Below are 25,456 nucleotides of genomic sequence, written 5' to 3'. Positions count from 1 at the left end.
TTTTTTTTACCCCAATTTCTGTTTAACAGAGGGAAGATTTTTTTCAATACATTTCTAAACATAATAGTTTTAATAAATCATTTCTAATAACTGATTTATTTTATCTTTGCCATGATGACAGTAAATAATATTTGACTAGATATTTTTTAAGACACTTCTATACAGCTTAAAGTGAGATTTAAAGGCTTAACTAGGTTAATTAGGTTAACTAGGCAGGTTAGGGTAATTGGACAAGTTATTGTATAATAATGGTTTGTTCTGTAGACTACTAAAAAATATAGCTTAAAGGGGCTAATAATTTTGACCTTAAAATGGCTTTTAAAAAAATTAAAACTGCTTTTATTCTAGCCGAAATCAAACAAATAAGACTTTTTCCAGAAGAAAAAATATTATCAGACATACTGTGAAAATTTCCTTGCTCTGTTAAACATAATTTGGGAAATATTTGAATAAGAAAAAAAATTCAGAGGGGGGCTAATAATTCTGACTTCAACTGTATACTTATCTATGAATAAACTACATAGGCCGAAAAGCACTGGCAAAGTCCATTATAATGTAGTGACAGGTCATTTCTATGTAGTATACTTGTTAGGCCTGTCACAATAATCAATATCAACTTATCACACAACACACGGACATGACCTCAATCATTTTTGGTGATGCAATATGTATCGTCCATACATGAAAAAAACAATTCTAGCAACATTTTAGCTGCTTGTGAAACATCTTTATTGAAGGAGTCACTATAGTTAAAAAAACACTATAGTATTTACTATAGTATAGTTTCATGGGCTGACAACTGCAAATAGATCTGGTAGCAGGTATCGCAGCATCTGTTACTTTTTACCTTGCATTTTTTTGTTAACATTTATAATTATTTATTTAGGATATGCGTTTCCAATGCCGAATTATGAAATTGTTGAAATGACTATAATTAAATGAAATATTCTTAAAAATAAAATATGATGTGTTCTTTGAAAGAGTGCACTTGTGATGATAATATACTGTCATTCTGATATTATACAATGAGTGGCTTAAATTGGTCTTAAAATGACAATAATATTGTTTATCGCAATGTATTTAGGTGCAATATATCGTACAACAAAAAATAGATATTTTGACAGGCCTAACTGTCATAGCAACGCTGGTAAAATGACGCCTTTTGACTTGTTTACTGTCAATATAATTTTACTGTCAATAAAATGTGGTCATTGTATTGGCTTGTGTGTGTGCGTTTAGTGAGACAGAATCTTACATTTCCATTGTTTATTTTCATCATATGCCATTATACATCATTGTCTTCCACACCAGATTTTTAGACGGCGTGTCAAGATAAAATAGTTGAAACTTTTACACACAGCAGCGCTCATTAATGTCAAAACCAGAGCAGTGGACCAATCAGAAGAACTTGAAGGCGGGTCAAGCTTCACAAGGCAACGTGGCAGAACCAGTTTTGAGTGCTGCACAGTTTCAGAATCAAAGAGGCGCTCTTTAAAGGTGTTGCACTGCTGTTTTTTTTTTTTTTGGCTAACTCTATTGATCCACATGGACTGACTGTATTCATTATTGGAGTACATGAAGTAAACTATCACCCTAAATACCAAATACAAATACCGTAACACCCCTACTATACCCATATTTAGCTGGAGAAAACCAGAGTCTGTTTCAGAGTCTGTTGTGAAAGCTGATCTGCACTACACAGTGACAACTAAAGGGAGAGTGAAAGCAGTGTGCTAAACACTTCTGGGCAATGAGGCAAAGACTAGTCTCAAAAATAATGAGACATAATGAGGCAAAGACTTTGCCTCAAAGATCAGTCTTTTTTAGACTTAAGTTTTTGGCCATTTTTCTCTTTCAGCCAAAAACCAAAAATGTCATTTTTGGACAACAGTTTTAGAGAGCTGAAAATTCTAAGCATCCCTAGAAACTGTTAGCTGCTATCTTAATTTTTTTAGCTAAAAAAAAAAAAAAACACAATTCCTACTAGCATTTTACCTACATATACTACATTCACAGGGTAAGTGTGACGTGGGCATGGCAGTCTAGGCATTGCACTGTGCTGCATGTCATACTTTTTTGATGCATCACAAAGCAACTGATACACACCATACACTTCAAGGCTGATTTTATAACTTCCACCTCCTTAAATTATTATTAATGCTGTTGTTGTTTTTTATTATTAGTAGTAGTACTAGTAGTATTATTACTATTATTATCAGCAACAGTATATTATAGTTATCACATTTATCTGTCCCCCTTTTGAACTTTCATCCTTTTTTCAATTATTATTATTGTAATATATACACATATATTTTTCTTTGTTATTTTTCTCATTAATATTATTCTTTACTTTGTGTTATTATTTGTATATTATCATTATTATAGTAATGTTTTTATTATTATTATTATTATTATTATTATTATTATTATTATTATTATTATTATTATTATTATTATTATGGTCACATTTTACAATAAGGTTAATGTTAATTAATGGATTTACTAACATGAACAAACAATGAACAAAACATTTACTAAAGTATTTGTTCATGTTAGTTATTGATAATTAATGAAAATACAGTTGTTCATTGTTAGTTCATGTTAACTCATGGTGCATTAACTAATGTTAACATGCATGGACTTGGATGTTAAAATGCATTAGTAAATGTTCAATTATGATTAATAAATGCTGTACAAGTGTTGTTCAAGATTAGTTCATGTTAGTAAATCCATTAACTAATGAACTTTATTGTAAAGTGTTACCATGATTATTTTTATTATTATTAATAATATTATTATTATTATTATTGTTAGTCTGTTGCACTTTATTTTCCTACTTTTTTCTTCCTTTCCTTTTTTCATTTCTTTTTCTTCTCTTTCTTCTATTTCTTCTCTCTCCTCTTCCTCTACTTATTATTATTATTATTATTATCATCATTTGTCCTCTTCTTGATTTCCCAACCTCCCCTCCTCACTATTATCATTAATATTATTACTTCTAGTTCTGCTACCATTATTATTACTACTGTTCTGCCTTGTCCTCCTGTTATCTCCTCATTATCATAAGTATTTCTACCGATGTCATTATACAGTTCGCTGTTGTTGTTGTTGTTGCTGTTGCTGTTGTAGTAGTAATAGTAGCAGAAATTGTACTCGTAGTTGTGGTTGTTGAAACAGTTGAAATAGTAGTTGTAGTAGTGTCAGTAGTAGCAGTAGACGTTGTTGGTGTAGTAGTATCAGAAGTAGTAAATGTTGCAGTAGTAGTAGTAGTAGTAGTAGTAGTAGTAGTAGTAGTATCAAAAGTAGTAGATGTTGTCGATGTAGATGTTGTAGTAGCAATAGATATTGTAGTAGTATCAGTAGTAGTAGTGGTAAGATGTTGTTGTAGTAGACGTTTGTAGTAGTATCAGTTGTAGTAGTCGTTGTTGTATTAGTATCAGTAAGTAACAGACATTGTAGTAGTAGTAGTCGTCGTTATGGCTGTAGTTGCAGCAGTGGTAGTTGTAGCATTAGTAATTTTCAGTAGTAGTTGGTGTAGTACTTGAATGTATTCATTCTTTCATTTATTTATTCATTTTCTTTTTGGCTAAGTCCCTTTATTAATCAGGGGTCGCCACAGCGGAATGAACCGCCATCTTATCCAGCACATGATTCACTCAGCGGATGCCCTTCCAGCCGCAACCCATCTCTGGTAAACATCCATACACACTCATTCACACTCATGCACTATGGACAATTTAGCTTACCCAATTCAACTGTTCCAATTCACTCTTTGGACTGTGGGGGAAACCGGAGCACCCGGAGGAAACCCACGCGAACGCAGGGAATACATGCGAACTCCACACAGAAACACCAACTGACCGAGCCGAGGTTCGAACCAGCGACCTTCTTGCTGTGAGGTGACAGCACTACCTACTGCGCCACCGCGTCACCCCCTTGTTTTTATAATTATTATTGTTATTATTATTATTATTATTTATATTGTTGTTGTTGTTGTCATCAGTTATTATCACTGTTGTCCTTTCTTTATTTTTACTGACATTATTACTATTATTACGTTACTATCATTGTTGTCACTCCTTATCACTGATTGATTTCTTTCTATCTGTTTTATTTATATTTGTTATTTTCTTCATTTATTGATGTTATAAATGTTGTCACACACACACACACACAGACACATACACGCGTCATCTGCCTGTCCCTAACTGTATTGTTGTTGTTTTGTTTTCATTGTATCTGATCTCAATTTGTGTACCTTTTGCATATTCTAATAAAAAAAAAAATAATAATAAAAAATTTAAAAAAATGTATCAGATGTCTATGTAAAATGTCTATAGAAAGGATGTGTTACAATCACTGATTTAGACACCTACACTGAGGAAGCCGCAGACGTAGCACGTGTGACTTACTTCGGCTTGAGCTCTTCTGACAGTTCATTGTTCTCCTCCCAGATCAGCATGTCTGTTGTGTACTGCAGCAGCAGGTGGAACAGCATATGAGCCCTTTCTTGAAGGCCTGGATCCATCACACACTCATCCTGCAACACACACACACAACATTAGCAGCTATCAGAAAGAGCAGTGTAACGTTCATGATTGCACTTGTTTGTGCTCATCTACATTTGAAGGTAAAATTATTGGGTAATGAATTATTAGTAATTTTTTTTCATATATTTCTCAAGTGCTGTTTAACAAAGAGAGAATTATTTAACACATTTTCAAACATCACAGTTTTAATAACTGATTCCTAATAACTAATTTCTTTCGTCTTTGTCATGATCGCATTACGATCGCTGGTTTGAGCCCTAGCTGAGTCAGTTGGCATTTCTGTGTGGAGTTAGCATGTTCTCCCCGTGTTCGCGTGGGTTTCCTCCGGGTGCTCCAGTTTCTCCCACAGCCCAAAGACATGCGCTATAATAAATTGAATAAACTAAATTGGCCGTATTGTACAAGTGTGAATGCAAGAGTGTGTGGGTGTTTCCTAGTGCTGGGTTGCGGCTGGAAGGGCATCCGCTGCGTAATAATGCTGGATAAGTTGGCGGTTGGTCGGTTGAAGACCTCTTATTAGTAAAAGGACTAAGCCCTAAATGAATGAATGAATGATGACATTACATAATATATTATTAATTAATTTGCAAGACTAATTAACTAGGTTAATTAGGTTGGATGAGGGGGTTAGATTAATTAAGTCATTGGACAAAAGTGGTTTGTTCTATAGCCAATCGAAATAAATATAAATAAAAAAATAAATAAATATATATATAAATAATATATATATATATATATATATATATATATATATATATATATATATATATATATATAAATATATATATATATACATATTTAATTATTATAATTTTTTTAGGGTGGCTAATAATATTGACCTTAAAATTATCTTAAAAAAACTGTTGTTGTTGTTGTTGTTATTATTATTATTATTATTATTATTACAGTTAATATAAATATCTACTGTCTTCAACTGAAAAACGAAAGTCATAGAGTAAGGGATCAAATTCCCACCTAAAGTATCGCAGTTGTGGATAGAAAAATAATTCCAAAAGATGCATTTCGAGTTTCATTCAAATCACAGGCAGGCTTCAGCTAATTCACTAGTCGAGATTGACAGTTTCTCCTGTAGCCAATCAGATTGGCTGGCAGAGCAGTGTTAATTCCGTTGATGAAAATATTTTAGCGAACAATTCTACCGACGAAAACTAAATAAAAAATTGAGTGATGACAACAACTATAATAAATAATTTTTGTTTGCAAATAAGACATTTTCGTTGACTAATAAAACGGGACAAGGATGTGATTGAACGTTTTTTGAAAATATCCAATCAGAATCAATCTTTGTGTGTGATGCATGACACACAAATGCACATTTGAAAAGTAAATGGTTCACAGTAGACGCGGGATGTGATTACATCATCTTCCAGAGGAGTCTCAGTCTGATTAAACTATAACAAATACTATAGGGACTTTGGCTGTAGTGAAATGTTAACAGCTGAGGGAAAAAGATGATTCACTTAAATGTTTTATTACTCAAACTATTTTAAGCCCTTTCAAAGATTTAATGGCTTGAAACGGTTTAACAGACTGGTTAAAAAGACTAGTAGTTTACCACGTTAAAATAAAGAGTTTGCTAAGTAATTGAACAATCCTGCATTTTTAAAAGGCTACTGTTCTGTGGATTGATTGCCGACACATAATTTTACATATTATGATATAAATAAACAATATTAGTTTTGATATTCAATGGAAAAGCTGTATTCCATATTTAAATTTTATTGTAATATTTAATTTTAAGTTTGCATATTTTGTATAAATAAATGTATATGAAGTTTAAATAAATTACACATTAATTAAACCAAAAATATTTTGGTCAACTATATCTAGAGCAGATTTAGACGACTAAAATCTTATGAAATTTAGTCAACTAAAACTACGATGATTCAGAACACTAAATATGACTAAAACTAAAATGGAATTTTAGTCAAAAAGTAAAACTAAATCAAACTTTGCTGTGAAAGATAACACTGTAGAGGAGCAACTGTCAATCTAAACTAATGGACCAATGAGGACGCTGAAGCCCGCCCGTTATAATGACACTTGAATTGCATCTTTTGGAAACGCAAGCGCAGAATGTGGGAACAAGAGCAAAGGGAAAAGGCCGTAAGCACACAAAACATTCAAATATGAGCGGAAAAACTGATTTTGTCTAAACTCGTTTTCATTTTTGATTCATGCTCATTATCTTTAAGTACGCAACCTCATTGTTTCTTATTCTGCGTTCAGTTTATGCTTTTGCACGTTATAATTTTACATGCAATGTCGTTTTTTTAATTTACACACATTATTTTCTATCTGCGATACTTTAGGCAGAAATTTGTTCTCCTATTAGGGTTTTAAATTGACAAATAATCAGTTTTAATATTCATTTTAATTAAGTAATTTAAAAGTTTCAGCTTAATTATTCCTTTTCAACTTTTTGGGTGGCTTTATTCGCTGCTACAAACAAAAACACAAGACCTGTTTATATTCATATGTACATTTGTTCGTCAATTGCAGTAACCTAAAAATCCGCAGCAACACCTGACGATAACTATCTTGCTTATCTCATGAATCTTGTTAGACTAATAACAGCCAGTACCCAAAAAAAGCTCAGATAATCCCACTGCGCAAGAAGCGAAAACACAAAAAGACAACAAACCCAGTAGGCTCTTTGAGCAGTATGTGATGTTTGTTGCTTTGGCCCATCTGTCATGTTCATTATGTGCGGTGTTCAGATCTGGCCTGAGGGTGTCAAACACTGAAAAGGCACCTGCTGTTTTCCCACAAAGGTGAGGATGTGGTAAAGTGAACATGAGCGAGTGTGGATCTGGAGCCCTGATCTTATCACAGCCAACATATTGAGTTATCAGACACTCAAGCACAACATCTGCTTTTCCAAAGCCCAGTCCCAGTCATGTCCACATCCAATATCATCACTAGACCATCACTTGCTGAGATACAGCATGGCATTTGGTTTTTCAATATCTATATAGTTTTATTGAGCTTTTATTGAGCTTTAGTTTTACATTAAACATTTATTTACAAATTTACATTTATATTTCCTTGGTAGGGTGCTAAAAAAATGACGTTTCATTTCTTTTATTTCCAGTTTATGGTTATTGTATTTCAAGCAACAAATATTATCCTGGTTTTATGGTTTTAGATTACAGTAATAAACCTATATATATAATGGATGGCATATTCTCTGTCTCTTTCTCTCTCACTTAATTTATTTAAATTAATTAAAAATGAATTTAAATAAAATAAAGTAAACTAAATTAACATAAAATAAATTAAACAATTAAAATAAAATAGAGTAAAATAAAACAATAAAAAATATTAAAATAAAATAAAGTAAAATAAAATAAATTAAAATAAATTGAAGTAAAATAAATTAAAATAGATTAAAATAAATAAAAATAAAATAAATTTCAATCGTTAAATAAAATAAATTTAATTAAGGTAAAATAAATTAACATAAGATAAAATAAAATAAAAGTAAAATAAATTAAAATACATAAAATAAATTGAAGTAAAATAAATTTAAATAAAATCAAGTAAAATAAAATAAACTTTCATAAAAAATTTATTAAAATTAATTAAAATAAAAGTAAAATAACTGAACGTAAAATAAAATAAAATACAATAAAGTAAAATACATTAAAATACATTAAAATAAATTTAAATACATTTAAATAAATTATCATAAAATAAATCAACATAAAATAAAGTAAAATAAAGCTAAATTAAAATAAATTACAGCTTTTTTGGCATGACATGTCAAGTATTGAAAGAGCAAAAACAATGAAGATTACATAAACAATTAATCAAATTGTAAAGTGATTACATGCACACACACGCACGCACGCACGCATGCACGCACAATTAGAAATTTGATAAAAACATACACAAATAAAATAAAAACAAAACACTTTCTCTAAACAGCACATTATTTTGTCGTGGTCTGGCAGGTGCCGACTATTTTTAAAAACATTTTAAAGCTTTTAACTGGGCATTTACATTTGATTTGTTTGTTTGTTATTTACCCTTTCATTCATTCTTCCTTTGTATTTGCTCACAATTTAAACTCAAATTTATTTGCTCCAAAAGTTAAACTTAACCTTTATTTTGACAAGTTGTGATTAGGATGTTTGAGTTTATATGACCATTTATTATTTCAATTAATAAATTGCACATGAAATAATGATTTGGAGCAGTTTTGGAAATTAATTTCATGTGTTCGTTCATGAGCTTATTTTGTGAAGTGACAGACAATGAATATACACTGTAAATAAATTAAGTGGATTGAACATAATACAATAAGCCCACCCACAAAAAAACACTCAAGATCTCAAGATGTGTTGTTTCAGCTCCTTTTGAAATAACCAGTTTAAATTACAAATGTCATTTTGAGCGTATGCATAATAATATTGTGTGCGTAAGATAACAAACACATTAGAAATGCTAGTGCGTGTAAGTTAACAAATATTTGATGACTTCTATGGATGATTTCCACTGCATGGTACGGTTCGGTACAGTATAATTCGGTACTTATTTTATTCAGTAGCTTTACTTCTGTTTTCACTGTCAAAAGTAAAGAAACTAAAACTAAGAAAACAAACAGTAATGTACCACTTTTTGGGCATTAAAAACTGAAATATGCAAATCATAAAACCCTGTACTTTAAATTAGGAAAATTATGTCACCTTCATCTATCATCACCTTCATCGTCATTGTGCAACAAACACTTTTATTAAAGTCTTTCCTTTCTCTTCTCCCCTCTAGCGCCTGATGTTTTTTTTTTCTAAATAGTTTTGCATACCAGGCCTCCAGCGTGTCATTTTCCCACACAAATTCAGGGCCAGATCTGGTTCGCTGACCTCATGGCAGGAAGTGAGTTCAACAATAATGTTCATGGAAAAACAACTGAACAACAATCTAAACACGGAGAGTGCTGTACCGTCTCCATAGTAGCTGCAGTGCCAGGGTCATGTTGAGAGCAGCAAGGTCCAGTTTTCCAAGCCTCCACATCTCCACAGTCACAAAAACCTCCTCCTGATGAGGCGTGCATCTGAGGGGGCATGACAATTTATAATATAAGAATTATAAAAATGACATTACATTTATATATATATATATATATATATATATATATATATATATATATATATATATATATATATATATATATATATATATATATATATATATTTATCTATTTATATATATATATATATATATTTATCTATTTATATATATATATATATATATATATATATATATATATATATATATATATATATATATATATAGAGAGAGAGAGAGAGAGAGAGAGAGAGAGAGAGAGAGAGAGAGAGAGAGAGAGAGAGAGAGAGAGAGATAGATAGATGACATTTAAAAGCTTAACTAGATTAATTAGGTTAACTAGGCAGATAAGGGTAATTAGGCAAGTTATTGAATAAAGATGGTTTGTTCTGTAGACTATCGGAAAAAATATAGCTTTAAGGGGCTAATAATATTTACCTTAAAATGGTTTTTAAAAAATTAAAAACTGCTTTTACTTACTTTTAAATAAAACAAATAAGTCTTTCTCCAGAAGAAAAAATATTATCAGACATACTGTGAAAATTTCCTTGCTCTGTTAAACATCATTTGGGAAATATTTAAAGAAAGAAAAAAAAAATTCAAAAGGGGGGCTAATAATTCTGACTTCAACTGTATATGTATATAAATGTTCCAATATTCAAAATCCAATTTTCAAAAAACATATAATTTAGAGGTTTTTGCATAAATTAACAAAAATGTGCCATGTTTTCAGACATGTTTTTATTACATTTTACTTTTTTTTTTACTTTAGTAAAGTGAATAAATCAATATTAGATGGAATAATCCTGATATTTAATCACAGCAAATTTAAAAAAAAGTTTTCATTTAAAAAAATATCATGTCATCATTACCATTTATTTTCTGAAATAAATAAATAAATAAATATTATCAGACATTTATCAAATAAAACTAATGTTAATACCTTATTCACACTCATAAGTAGGACCAGACAGAATCTGCTGACATTTTTTGTTGTTTTTGCAGAGAATTTTGTAAAAAAAAAATAAAAAATAAAAATTCTGTGGATATATGTAGAATGATTTTAGAAGTATCATAACTAAAAACCTAAATCTATTACAAAAAAATTGCACATTTTAAACTGTTATTTAATGTTTACACTGCAAATCCAATTAGATCCACTTATTTAGTAAACAAAGCAAGCCCCCATCAAGGTAAGCAGTTGAAGATTAAAGGTGTGATTTCTTGCAATACAAAAAATGTGATATATATGATTGAATGTCCCTGTGGTTTAGCTAATAACAATAAAACAACATGGAAAAACACGAATTGCTGAAGACAGAAGTAATATCCGATTAAATGATCAACGAAATCATATTTCTGTTCATTTTAATGCATTGAAACTCAACCTTTCGACATTACGATATACTGACACTGAACAAGTGAAGGTTCCGAGAAGGGGTGGGGATATTGACAGACTTTTATTGCAGAGGGAAGCGTTATACATTTACACATTGAATACTTTGTCTCCGAGAGGTTTAAATTTTGATTTTGATTGGAAATCTTTTTTGTAATTGTATGTATGCATCTCATATTTTCATATGTATTTTGCTGTATGCGTGTGTGTGTGTTTGTTTGTTTTTTCCCCTTGTTCAATGGCTTGTTAGTTGATTGGTGTGATTTTTTTGTTTGCAGGTGTGATATATTGAGCTTTACTATTTCTTGAGTTCTCCAATTGTCTTGTTTAACCTGATGAAGACCATGTAGGATGAAACATTGTGACATTTAAATATTTTGTGAGAGCTAAAGTGGCAGTGTGTTGATTTTCTTTTGACTTTTGCCACTGTGTTTGTTTTTGATCGAGCACCTGCCTTTGAGAATCCTAGAAGTGTGCACATTTCTGTTTCTTAGTTACTTAAAAACTAAGCAAGTTTTGATATACAATTATAATAAACAATTTAATATTACTATTATTATATCACAATAACAATAGTGAAATTAATTTAAAAACTGAATAAATATACATTTACACAAGTAAGTACATAGACTCAATGATGGGCAAAAAATCTAATGAAATCTGCAGATTTCTGTGCAAGCAGAGTCCGTGTGGGCCTACTCATAAGTAATACATACAGTAAATCTTCATAGAACTTTTTTACCAATGTTATAGATTTACATGACAAGGGAACAGCCTGACTTACTGACTGATTTGAATGCAAATAACTGAAAAATTATAATAAAAGATAAATAAATAAAAAAAATAAAAAATAAAAATGTATTATAAATAAGCCAAAAATGATCACAGTTTATTCTATAATATTCATAAAAAACATTAACAGTGCACGTACCTTGTAGCGGTGGCTTTTGTGCACACTCTTCTGGAAGCATTCTATGCAGAGTACACAGGTGGGATCTATTGCACAATCCCTGGAAAAAAAATAACACACTTGAAGAAAAGGAAAGCAATATAGGACAAAATTTGACAGTGATAGCAACCAGCACAGTTCCATCTGCATCTAACTGGGCTTAAAAATCACATACATGGAGCCCATTGCAAACACATTAAACTCAACAAATAATTGATGAAGTTGCTGCTTTCACTGTGGAACGGAGCTACTCTGAAACAATGAAATCAGCAGATCACCTGAGCAAAACACACACTTGGCTTTATACTTAGTACACTTATAATTAGGGATGGGTATCGTTTAGATTTTATCAATACTGATTATCGTTACTGCTATTGATACTATTTTCTTTAATCTGACACAATATCAATCAAAAATATTTTGAAAATTTAATTAAATTGAATTAATAACAAATTAAATTAATCTAAGTCATTTTACAACTGTTGAACTTTCTAGCGGTTTACAAATCTGTAAGCAAATAAGTACAGTAGGGTCATAAAGTTTGGAAACATAAATAACTAAATACAGATCATGTACAGTGCATCCGGAAAGCCTTATTTAAAAATTGATTAAATTCATTTTTTTCCTCAAAATTCTTCACACAATACCCCATAATGACAATGTGAAAAAAGCTAATTTATTAAAAAAAATCAAAAACCTGAAAAATCACATGTACATACGTATTCACAGCCTTTGCTCAATACTTTGTTGATGCACCTTTGGCAGTAATTACAGCCTTAAGTCTGTCACGGAAATTCTGTCATGGAAATTCTGTCACGGAATTTTCTGCCCATTCCTCTTTACAGTACCTCTCAAGCTCTATCAGGTTGGATGGGTAGTGATGGTGTACAGCCATTTTCAGATCTCTTCAGAGATATTCGAAAGGATTTAGGTTTGGGCTCTGGCTGGGCCACTTGAGGACATTCACCGAGTTGTTGTGAAGCCACTCCATTGATATTTTGGTGGTGTGCTTTGGGTCATTGTCCTGCTGGAAGATGAACCCTCACCCCAGTCTGAACTCAAGGTTTGCTGCACAGATGTTTGTCCTTCTGTAAGGTTCTTCTCTCCACAGAAGAACGCTGGAGCTCAGACAGAGTGACCATCGGGTAATTGATCACCTCCCTGAATAAGGCCCTTCTCCCCCGATCACTCAACTTAGATGGCCGGCCAGCTCTAGGAAGAGTCTTGGTGGTTCCAAACATCTTCCACTTGCGGATGATGGAGGCCATTGTGCTCACTGGTACTTTCAGAGGAGCAGAAATTTTTCTGCAACCTTCCCCAGCCTTGTGCCTCGAGACAATCCTGTCTCTGAGGTCTACAGACAATTCCTTTGTCTTCGTGCTTGGTTTGTGCTTTGACATGCACTATCAACCCTGGGACCTTATATAAACAGGTTTATACCTTTTCAAATCATGTCCATTTACCACAGGTGAACTCCAATTAAGCTGCTGAAACATCTCAAGGATGATCAGTGGAAGCAGAATGTACCTGTGCTCAATTTACAGCTTCACGACAAAGGAGGTGAATACTCATGTACATGTGACTTTTCAGGTTTTTTGTTTTTAATAAATTTGCAACAATTTCAAAAAATCTTTTTTTACATTGTCATTATGGGGTATTGTGTGTAGAATTTTGAGGAAATAAATGAATTTAATTCATTTTGAAATAAGGCTGTAACATAAAAAAATTTCAATTGAACACTTTCAATATGCACTGTTTTTGATCATGATTAAAACACTCACGTTGCTTTGTACTTAGTACACTTTAGATTTTTTACGTTTAGATTTTATTGATAATGATAATTAATACCAGTTTTTGTAGATACAGTTATCGATACTATTGTCTATACTCTGATACAAACACCTGTAAGCAAACAAGTACTGTAGGGTTATAAAATTTGAAGACAACTGACTAAATATGACACATTGCTTGAGTTAGTTTTTTTTTTATTAATGTCATTGTATTACTAATGTTAACACCTTTGTTTACTATTTAATGTAACACAATGTGGTGTCAGTATAAAAATTTAGAGAAAGTGTTGTTTAATATCTTGACAATAATGCGCAAACTGGAGGAAAAGAAGGTTTAGATCAAGCGGCAACCTCCCGCTCTCTTTTGGGAAGCAACTGAAACTGCAATTCATCAAAATTCCGCTAGTCCTGGCTCCATAATAGAGCAAGTTGCAATTGAGCCCACTGTTAGAATGGCAGAAAAAAGGTGTTTACAGCCTGGTACAAAGAACGATTTTGGTTCATATAGCTATTATTACCCTCCATGACAACTGTGAGAGGGGTGAATTTTTTTATAACTCATCCATTTCCTTTATTTTAGGTTATATTAAGTTTGCATAATTAAGGGCGTGGCCACTTGAGTGACAGCTAGGTCTGGCTGGTCGCCGTCACTTCACCTCAGCTGAATCCGGCAGATTAGCCACTGATCTCGGCATATTCATCGTATTTTTGTTTTGTTTTATGTGGCTTTACACAGTCAGCTGCCTTTTGGACTTATTTCTTACAATTATCAGATGATATGGGATGCTGTGTGCATTTAATTGTGCTCACAAACCATTCACGTGGCCTCGTTTCTAATGTGAGTAAAGTTATATACTTGTATACCTTCTCTATAAATGTATTTGTTTTATTTAATATCATTTATCATTTATATTTTTCTTTAGACCCGTAAAGCACTCCAGAATGTGACAGATTGATTAGCTGTAGGCTCTAGATCAGTCATCTGAAGTGTTGTCATACAGTGTTATGCTGGATTTCATCAATAGTCTTGCATTTACTAACACACACTATATTTGAAGTGTTTGGAAGTAATTCGCGTTTTCCTCCTGTAGAAAAACGTCATAAGAACAATGTTTAGTGGCTCACTGTATTACTACAGTGTTTTTGAAAGTCTAAACACTTTATTGATATAGTGTACAGCCAAGCACATGTGGTCAGAACACAAACGAGTAGCAGGTAATAAAGTATTAAGCGTTTCTCCCAAAGTAAAGTCTTTCTGCCAGGTCTAAGCAAAGTGCTAGCAGGCGTCTGTAGCTCCGCCCACTCTCCGCCTCTTTGCCCTTGTTTGGTATCCCGCCGTGGGTGCGATGATGCGCGAACAAAATGGCGACGGTTGGCTGCGCCTACTTGTAGCTTCTTTTGCGGTGTTCAGAAACCTATGGGTGACATCACGGATGCTCTGTCCATATATTTTAGTCTATGGTTTAGATTATTTAAGGTAAAAAAAGATCTCATTTTGGTTTCAATTTGTTTACATCACATCAGTGTAAAGCTATTTAATGTTTTTTTTAATACGAGTTCATATGACAGATGTAAAACATACTGTATTACAGGTACTTTTGCCCATTTATTTCCTTGTCCTAATATTCTGACACAAAGCAATACTGAAATATTTAAGATACGGCTTTTTCAGAGAATCAAAATAGAAAAAGGTGCCGTTGACTTGAAATGTGATGGTAACAACCAAATAATGCCATAAATGCAAAGAAAACAAAAATCGAATTCGTTTACAAATGAAGTTACATGTAATAAAATAAAATGACAAAGGAAAAAACTATTGAACACATGAAGAAAGGGCGGTGCAGAGAGGCAGTGAAAGCCTAGACAGCAGCTGAAATCTCTCAGTAGTTCTTCAGCAACCCTCTGCCCTTCGTCAGTGTAAATTAACATTAGCTGCTTCAGTCCAACATCTACATTAGCAGAATAACGAGGATGAAACAAGTGTGGACAATTCAGCAAGACAATGATCCAAAACACAGCCAAGAAAACTCGCAAATGGTTTTAGATAAGGCTTGGTTTTATCGATTAGCTAGAGTGTGAAGTTTACATTGATTTGTTTGAAAAAATCTAGGATTTTTTTTTTAAAAGGCCATTTCGCCTAGCCCTAGTTTCAGAGAAAAAAAACAGACAATCAAGCTGTAGAATGGCCCAGCCAATCACCTGACTTCAATCCAATAGAGAATACAAATTAAATATTAGATTTGTTATATGAGACCAACAGAACCATCAAGATGTTTACGCTCTGTTGAAGTCTGTGAAAAAATCACGAGCAATTCATGTGACTTCATTCTCCATATGAGGTGTCTTTAAGCTGCCATCACCAAGAACACCACTTTTATATAAAGTATTAAATACGTTTCAGTAGTTCAGTACTTTCTCCTTGTGTCATGACATTGTTATTACACATCACTAATTTTTGTTTGGTTTATTTTGTTGTTTTACTTTTATGTTTGTATTGTTTGGGTTTCTACACTAATCTGGTTCAATTCCATGTCAACAGTTGCTTTAGAAATATTATTGCCAGGAAAAAAAAACATCACATGTTCAATACTTATTTCCTCTACTGTATATTGATACCAGCTGTCCTTTCTATCACGCGCATAGCAGATCTACTAAAATAATTCATTGTTAAGGTGTGTTAGCGCACATTGCCATAGTTTCACCTTGTTCATAATGCAGTGTTTTAAACAACGCAGTTTGACTTGGTTTCAGTTCCAGTATTTAAGTGGTGGACCAAGCAACCATGCAACCAGTGCTTGCATGCTGTTGATCTGCAGGCATAAATACTTTCTGTATCTCAAAATCTGTATTCCTCATAAACACAGTCAGTTGTGTCTTAATGGAACGTCAACAGTTGAGGAAGAAATCAGATAAATTCATATCCGTGCTTTCAATATTAAAATGAGATCAGGTTAATACAGCTGCTGCTTTATGTCATTAAAAAGACAGAGAGGAGAAAGAAAAAAAATCTCTGTTAAAGCCCTGGTATACTTCAAACTAAATGGAAGAACAAGCTTTAGTTTTCTTTTTCAGTTGAGAGCAAAAAGAATTTCTAAAAGACTGGGTGATGGTATACTGTGTTTGAACATTCAGACACCCCCGTGCTGAAGGAGTTGTACATGCCTCATGTTGCTCGTGTGTATCGGTCTACTCTTAAACACAACAATGATTGTTCCGTAAACATTTGCTCTGCTTCGTAAAAACCAGCTCTGCTACTTGACTCTTTGGTTTGTTCATCTTGATGTTGTTATTGTTCTCCTGTCTGACCCCCATGAAAATGAGAAGTGAATTAGGGGCAGAGGTAAACACACACAAAAGAAGGGAAAGCTCCTGGGGTCCGCTCTTCGTACATGATTACTCAATTAGCTGGATTTGGTTATTGACGATTTGACATGATTCAAGATTGTTTCGTTCTTCAAAACTCATCCGAGAGATGTTGTCATAGATGCAACAGTTCAGGTAGCTCAAACCTGCTCGGGAGCAGGCTTATTTCATATAAACAGGATTAGATGGGCTCATTTCAAGCAAAGGTAATACTGAAAGTATGCACCGAATTCTAGGGGTGTCAAAATTAATTGTTTCTTCGTTGCACCGCGGCACAGACGTGGACAATTTGGTATCGGTTGAGTAATAATCATAACCGGTTATTATGCACTGACGTCATTTATCTCATATGCGCTATGTCGCCGTAGCTATGGCGAGTATTTACAACGCTCCAACTACTTAAAAACGCAGAAATTGTGCACAATTTCACTGCGTGTGTGTTTGCTGGACAGTCTTTCACTAACACAGCAGAAGCTCCTATTTCACTGCGATTGAGAGAATGAAAGTAAACACCATTTCTCTCTCTCTCTCTCACTGTGGCCCATTTGACCTGCTGGCGTGACTTTTCCTCTCCTCTCGGCTGTGCGAGCGCGTGTCTGCAGCAGAGCGACTTTTCTCCTTCGTGTCTATCATGGATCAGCTGTGATCGCAGCTGCCGTTGGTGTCAGTGTCCCTCATCTGTGAAGAGCACCAGCACATAAGAGCCAATCGCAGCGCTTTCTGTTGAGCGTTTGACCAATCAAAGGGGTGTAAGAAAGAACTTGCCAGACAGGGCTCAGAAAGCGAGTGGGAAATTTATATTTGTTTATTTGCTATAAATGCTGGTGTTGTTTAAAGGTACAGTTTATATCTTTGACTGTTTGTATTAAAGGACAAAATTGTATTACAAATAGTATATAAATATAAATATATTTATACATTTTAATACAAGAATTCCTGTGCTATGAAAAAAATATAAAGTTGTGTATGGAAAGCATCATCAATGCAGTGCATCGTGATGCACCGAGATATCGAATTTAACCGAATCGATGGGTTGATAATCATAACCGAACCGTGAGCCCAGTGTAGGTTCACTCCTCTACCGAATTCTGATATTTTCTTACTGTAGTAACATAGATTATATACACTTGGGAAAAAGGAAAACGTTATAAACACATTTATAATTTACAATAAATATTATTAATTATTTAATATTAAATAATATTAATTATGTTTATAAAAGTTTAAAATTTACATAAATAAAACTTAGTAAATAAAAGTACACAAACGAGGTGGTTCTCCCTATGGAGATCAAAGAGAAAATTTATTAATATGGATTTTTTTAGATCCAAATGCGTACTACTTAATGGTACTGATCCAGCTTTAGTACAATTTCTGTAAGATAATAGACATGCACAATTTTCAACTGCTTTTTGTTTGTTAATTTTTTAAAGGAAAAATAATTTATGCAGTCACGCACATGTTTTGACAGCCAATATGATAGTGATTTGATGCTTTGCAATAGTTGCAGACACCTTTACCGATATCAAAATGCTTTTTTGATGCAAAATTAATTTAAATTCCTTATGCCGATTAAGAAAGTAAAATAGGCCAGGGCTACTATAGTAAAGAAAATCCGCTATAAATTGTAAAACTAAATAAATTGCTAAAATACTCTTGACACATGAAAGTGTAAAGCTTGCAGTTCATAACAAATGTGTAAAGTTATTGCGTATCATATTTAACAAACAGTTTACTATGAATTACTATGAAAGATCCAGGATCTCTCAAATTATCTTAGATCATTTAAGCGAGGTACGAAGAATGGACCCCTGAACTCACCGTTTACGTAAACACAACAGACCAATGGTAGCTCAAAGGTCAAAACATAATACCCCCAAAAGTTTGCTTTGGTGAGCGGGTTCAAACTGCCAAACCATATTCAAAAAGAACTACATTTTGGCTGGATTTTGTTGCAAATTACGGCATTTCAGTTCGCTTTTCAGTTCCGTTTGAAGTACACCGGGGCCTTTAGACCTGCCTGAAGCACTTAAACCATTTTTATTCTATCAAATTTATTTAGGTTATTTATTAGCTTGTCCTTATTTGTATTATTGACGGTTTACCAGTCTTTATTAATGTGTGCACATAAATGTTACGCAAGTAATTTTTGTTCTGTAATACTGAAATTGGAACTGACAGAAATCATATATTAATAAAAGAATAGAATGAATCCTCCTGATACGGCCAAATAATAGCATATGATTTAGCATCGCTATTGGACTCAACATGAAGGCAGACTGTAACAGATTAATTAATTAATAGAAGCCAATGGTTATTGCGTTAACGTAGAAGTACATGATCACAGTGGCTCTGCTCTCTAACCTGCAGGAATACACAGTTTCTCCCTCTTTGAAGACGCGTCCACACAGCTGAGCTGATGAGCTGCTGTTGTACTGCTGTAGTTTCTCCAGGCCGACACGAGGCTCTTCTCCGAAAAGAAAGTACTCCAGAGGATACAGGAGGCACTGCTCAACCTCTTGCTCCTCCTCCGCATGTTGAGGCTCCGCCGCCAGGCAGTAAATTAGGGGGACCTGCTCCCCCAAAAAGCAGAGTATGGCAGATCCTCTGTTTGAAGCCTCCTGCCATTTCTGGTGGCAAAACAAAAAAAAGAGAATGAATAATACATAAATGCCAACTAAATGCACCATATAATGAAATATTGAATATAATATTTTATATTTCAAATTAAAAGCATAAAGAATATTTTGGCTACCAAACCTTTTTAAAGACCATATATTGAAATGGAGTTGCTAGGACCATTTTACGTTTTTTTGGGACTTTAAAGAGCCCCTATTATGGGTTTTTGAAAATGACCTTCTATGCAGTGTGTAACAGCTCTAAGTGAATGAAAACATCCAGCTGATGTTTAATTCTGAAAGTGCACTGTGATTAAAACCATTGACTCTTTAAGGAAATAGCAGATTCAGATTCGATTCAGTTGGCTTCGGATTTTTTGCTTAAACGCGTCAACATCGATACAGTACATCACCAAATATGTACGTTAGTAGCGGATCCGGTAAAGACGTGAATGCGCCTTTTCCTTCAGACACTAGCGGAGCGCGGGGGATCAAAGGACTGATCATGACACGAAGATGCCGATCACTGACAGATGGAGATTCAGCTGCAGGGAATAAAGGGTTAAAGTTCATTCACAACAACACCACAGTATAGCCAACCTAGTGCTGTGTTTGTTCCTGTCATTTTTCTGATTTCTGATAAAATAACCTACGCTGCAGCGTGGGACTTGTCTGCCATTTGTTATTACTTATGGGATATGGGATGCTATTATGTATGGGACTTTGTCAGACTTTGACAGGGTCTTTGTCAGTAACTGTTACAGTTCAAATAGACCAGTTCCTTCTTCCTCAAGATCATAACATGTAAGTGTCATTAAAATTGTTGCCTTGTTTTCTGTAGTTTGCAAAATTTGTGTTTAATTGCTTGTAATCACTTATCTATTATAGATCAGTGCTGGTCTTGTATCTCTTAGGTTAAATCTTTATGGGGCTATTCACATATTGCGTCCAAAACCTCGTTGAAAAGGCGATGCGTGTTTCTTTCTCCACTGGTTTAAATGCGTTTCTGAACTCGTGACCCTCTTCCATTGGTCTCTGTTATGGCCACCATAAGCTGTTCCTCACACGCGCGGTGCGGTCAATTATCAAAACAGCTCAACTTTTGCCACTGTGTGAATTAATACTGAATGTGTGCTGTTGTTATTACTTGGATTTAGGTTTAATAATAGAGCAATTGGGAGTCATTGAGATAATTAGGTAGAAATAAACGCATACTATAAGACAATGAAAGTGTTTTTTGACCTTGCATGCATATCAGCCTGTTGTTGGAGACCCCCAAAAAGCAAAATATGATGTTTTGTAATGCAAAATAGGGGCTCTTTAAATTTCTTCAGCTTCAGTTACAATTTACTGTGATGGCAAGGAATAGAGAGATTTGCATACTAAAAACACTTTCTCTTTTACTCGGCAGACAATTTGAGGAGTAAAGACTGTAAATATTTTCAAAAAAAATTCCAACAATCTTGATGGGCCTGATTTTCCAAGAAGGAACTAGTTGGTACTACTGGTGGCTGTTAACCTGAAACTAAATCTTATATATATATACACACACACACACACACAAACACACACACACACATAGAAACATACTGAATGTTTCTGCAAAAGTAAATGGTTTTAAAAAAAATTGTTCAAGAAAAAAAATAAAACTGCTTTTATTCTAGCCAAAATTAAACAAATAAGATTTTCTCCACAAGAAAAAAATTATAGGAAATACTGTGAAAATTTTCTTGCTCTGTAAAACATCATTTGGAAAATAATTTGAAAAGAAAAAAAAATCAGATTGCGGACATACACATTTATGATGCAGACATACACATTGCTTGTTGCATCACGTGTTGTTAGATGGTGTTAGTTATACACTAACCAACACCATCTAACAACACATATTTTCTGTTTATATAACTAGCACTATCTAACAACACATGATGCAACAAGTTTCCAAGCAACAAGCAATGTATATGTCTACATCCGACACAACACGATAGAACCATTTAGATACCACAGTCATTCAGAAATGCAGAAGAATACACTGCATCAAAATGGACAGGATTGTAAAGAAATAAAAACTTTAAACCCTCATTAAACCTCAGTCATCAGTCACATTTCTAACTGTCACATTTAAACTGTGTTTGCTAGTTGTTTTGTTCTCTAGATCTGAGGTAAATTATCTGTGTACACTTTCAGTATGGCAATAAATGTCTCATAAAATGGAATCAAACCCACAGTGATAATATTTAACACATGATAAATGCGGTGATCATTGACATAGTAGTTTTTTATGCTTATTTTGTTCTTATTTTGTTCAACTGTTTTTATAATGGAAACTTTGTTTGAGCAATGTTGTCATGAGCATTCTGCAATGAAAGTCCTGCCTTGAACATATCGGCCAAACAGAAATTAAAAAAATTGAAATAATTGAATAATATCGGCCGATATATTTGCATTGGCATTACATCGGTTGATCACTAGTAATCAAGCAAATTAATGATTGCTTTCATTCACACTGTTGTCACTTGAATTGAGTTGAAAAATAAAGATACAGCAATCTGGCACACTACAGTGCAACTAAAAGCATCAAACAGCATTTTTTGGTTATGGATGAATTTCCTGATAAAACGGACAGAATTTAAAGATGAGATTATTTTTCTTTAAAAAAGTAACAAAACACAAAGCTACATGCAATTTTTGAAAAGTAGGTGTGCTACATAATGTCTAGTGGTTCATAAATCACAATATACGCTGAAAGAAAAAGACTGAAAATATATATATTCAAGTGTTCCCTTTATTTTTGAGCAGTATACTTGAATATGTTACATCCTTAATATTAATCTATATAATATAATGTGTGTATTTTACATTTATTTTATTCTAATGTACGTTTTAACTGAATTACTACTCTTTTTAATGATTTGATAGTTTTTACATTGAAGTTAAGTAAAATGTGGTAGTTACATTACTGTTCATGAACATAAAATATCAAATCACATGGCAGAAATGGAGATAAATCAAGCTATGTTTGGTCTGAAAAGCAGCCCACTGATGCTATTACAGTTAATCTGTTTATCAAAATGCTAAATAAATACACACCAAATGCAAAATAAGGATTTGCATTAGTCAAACCAAACCATCTTAGAGCTACTTCATGATAGAGAAATCATCTCACAAATGATCTTTGGCCCCTGCAACACAATCTAAATCATGATGCCACTTAATTAAACTGCATTTGAAATAAATTCTACACCTGTCTGATCGAGTTAAGATTTGTCCAGGGGGTCAATCCTAAGGCTCCAACAACCTGACACTTATTTTCAAAGTAGCTAGATATTTCCAATGTCAAAAGACTAACGAATGAGGCTGTTATGCAATCCAGTGGAATTCAACAAGCAACCATGGCATGGATTGATTATATTTCATTATGAAAGCAGATTCACGATCTGTCTCAGAATATCAACAGGAAGTGATTAATGTCAACATTTCTCTAATTACTATGTTGAGGCATTAAAATTGAGATATCATCAAAAATATATATGATCTACCAGTATTAAAAAAAATTGAAATGTCATTTATTATTATTATTATTATCATTATTATTGTTATTAGTAGTAATATTAGTAGAAGTATAGTGTGTAACGGTAGTATCACAGTTTATGGTGATTTGATTGTGTATGATTACCATACCATTAACTTTTCATGTCTACGGATATGCTTATGTGCGGCTACTTAAACCACTTACTGTGTATCAGTCCACGTTTTAGCTTTGTATATCTCTGTTGCAAAAAATACTTGATTACATTTTTAAAAATTAACTAAAATGATATGGCGTTATGCATTAATTTCATATCATTTGTTTTTGATAATACAGTTAATAAATAATTAAACACAACAATCCATAAAGAAAATAAATGATTCTATTTTTTTTACAAACAAAAAATGTACAGGGATCTTGTTAAAACCTTTAATTCCTAAAAAAGCCACTCTTTGCTTCATATAAATTATATTTATCGTTGTCTGCTTAATGATTATTAGTTTTGCAATAAGAAATGTATAGCTTTATATATATATATATATATATATATATATATATACACATGTTATTATTATTTTAATGTTTATTGTTACGTATAGAAATTTATACAGAATGCATAATTTATATAAAATGCACTGTTTTTCAGTCAGGTAAAGTCCGGTAAACTTTCTCCTAAATAACATAATTTCAGAAAAGTATTCTTTTCAATTTTTTTCAATGTTAAGCAACTTTACCTGAATTTCCAGTCCAGGGCTGTAAAGGAAGCACATTTTTAAAATATTTTTGTTGATATATTATCTTAAAATAATTTAAGCCCTTTTCAAATAGGTTTCTCTAAACAATATTGTTTATGAAGGTTTTCATTATATGTATATAAGATTTCAACAACTCTAACTCGTATAACATTACTTTTAAGGACCTTGTATTCATCTCAAAAATGTTATTGCTTACTTTACTTGAAAATGAAAGATGGTTGTTATGCATATTACAATTATTTGCAATTGTCTACCTATGTAAACAAGCTCAACTCAAACATCAGCTCCAAATTCAATACACAATACTGCTTGTTTTATCAGCAATAACTCCCAGAAAAAAAGTCAACATGAAAAAAACAACAGCTCGTGTTCCGAATAAAACAAGACAAACATACAATAAAACGTTAATAACTGTCATAAATATGCGCGGTGACGCAGAATAAAGCATACATTTATTGCGCGTTAAATCCCCTCGTGTTTACATCAACAACCACCATGTCAACAAAATCTACAATCTGACCAATATGTTCAGCGTTAAACCGTAAATAACACAAAATCTGCAGGTCTAACGAGCATTTTCAGAACACATCTTTTCCTGCTGGAATCATACTCTTCTACAATACCCCTGACATGTGATTGCATTTGTGTCAGAAGTAAGTAAAATGCACATATTTACCGTGCTCAACTGTACAGCGCTCTGCGACTCCGCCATGATCCAAATGCCGTAAAGCGTCACCACAGCAACAGAAGCAGTACGGATTTGCAACAGTTTAAAAGTCTCTCTGCAGCATTGAACACAGCAAAAGATAACGCATACGTAGATATATTTATATACTATTTTTATACGCCAGGGTATAGACATAAATATGGAAGTTTCACGGAAATAGTAGTAAAGAATTTGTTTAATTTGAAAGTATATTGTACAATGAAGAAATAATTAGCTAGCTTAAATTGCTAAGAAATTCACTATTTCAGAGAATGGATTAATTGTGCAGAATAAATTATAAAGAATTCTATCACTAAAATATAGAGATCCTAAATTGTAATACACATTATATTGAAACAAATAATTGCATTAGTAATAACAAAATGTTCATTCCACATTATAGTCTACATTTCACAATGTCCGTAATAATAACGCTGTTAATACTGATTTTGTGATCCACAAGAAACATTGTCATGTGTTGGAAAAAACATTAGCAAATTTTTTATTTTGTATAGATAGCTTATTATTTTGTGCTGTAGCGTCCCCTTGTGGAATATTAATGAGAAACTCAGGTTAACAGAGGAGAAATTGACTACAAGAAAACTGCGAATTGTTTTATCATTGTTTGTTTAGTTTAGTTTAGTTACTTTAGTTTAGTTTAGTTTAGTTTAGTTTAGTTTAGTTTAGTTTAGTTTAGTTTAGTTTAGTT

At 32.8% G+C, this 25,456-nt stretch overlaps 1 protein-coding gene across 1 annotated transcript in view; it reads right to left on the bottom strand.

The window, feature by feature from the left end:
* ubr1 (ubiquitin protein ligase E3 component n-recognin 1) overlaps positions 1 to 24,767 on the bottom strand; it is a 73,141-nt gene extending 48,374 nt beyond the window's left edge. Inside the window, exons 1-5 of the mRNA XM_056476696.1 lie at positions 24,718 to 24,767; positions 19,504 to 19,769; positions 11,969 to 12,047; positions 9,517 to 9,627; positions 4,413 to 4,540 (exon numbers count right to left, since the gene is read on the bottom strand). Of these exons, the coding sequence (XP_056332671.1) occupies positions 4,413 to 4,540; positions 9,517 to 9,627; positions 11,969 to 12,047; positions 19,504 to 19,769; positions 24,718 to 24,753 (620 nt within the window). The 5' untranslated portion in view covers positions 24,754 to 24,767. The remainder of the gene's footprint in view (positions 1 to 4,412; positions 4,541 to 9,516; positions 9,628 to 11,968; positions 12,048 to 19,503; positions 19,770 to 24,717) is intronic.
* Between the last annotated feature and the right edge of the window lie 689 nt (positions 24,768 to 25,456).

Source organism: Danio aesculapii, chromosome 17 (genome assembly GCF_903798145.1).
Source record: "Danio aesculapii chromosome 17, fDanAes4.1, whole genome shotgun sequence".
NCBI classification, from domain to species: Eukaryota; Metazoa; Chordata; class Actinopteri; order Cypriniformes; family Danionidae; genus Danio; species Danio aesculapii.
Note: the sequence above shows the minus strand (reverse complement) of the source record. Positions and strands in the feature narration are given on the sequence as shown.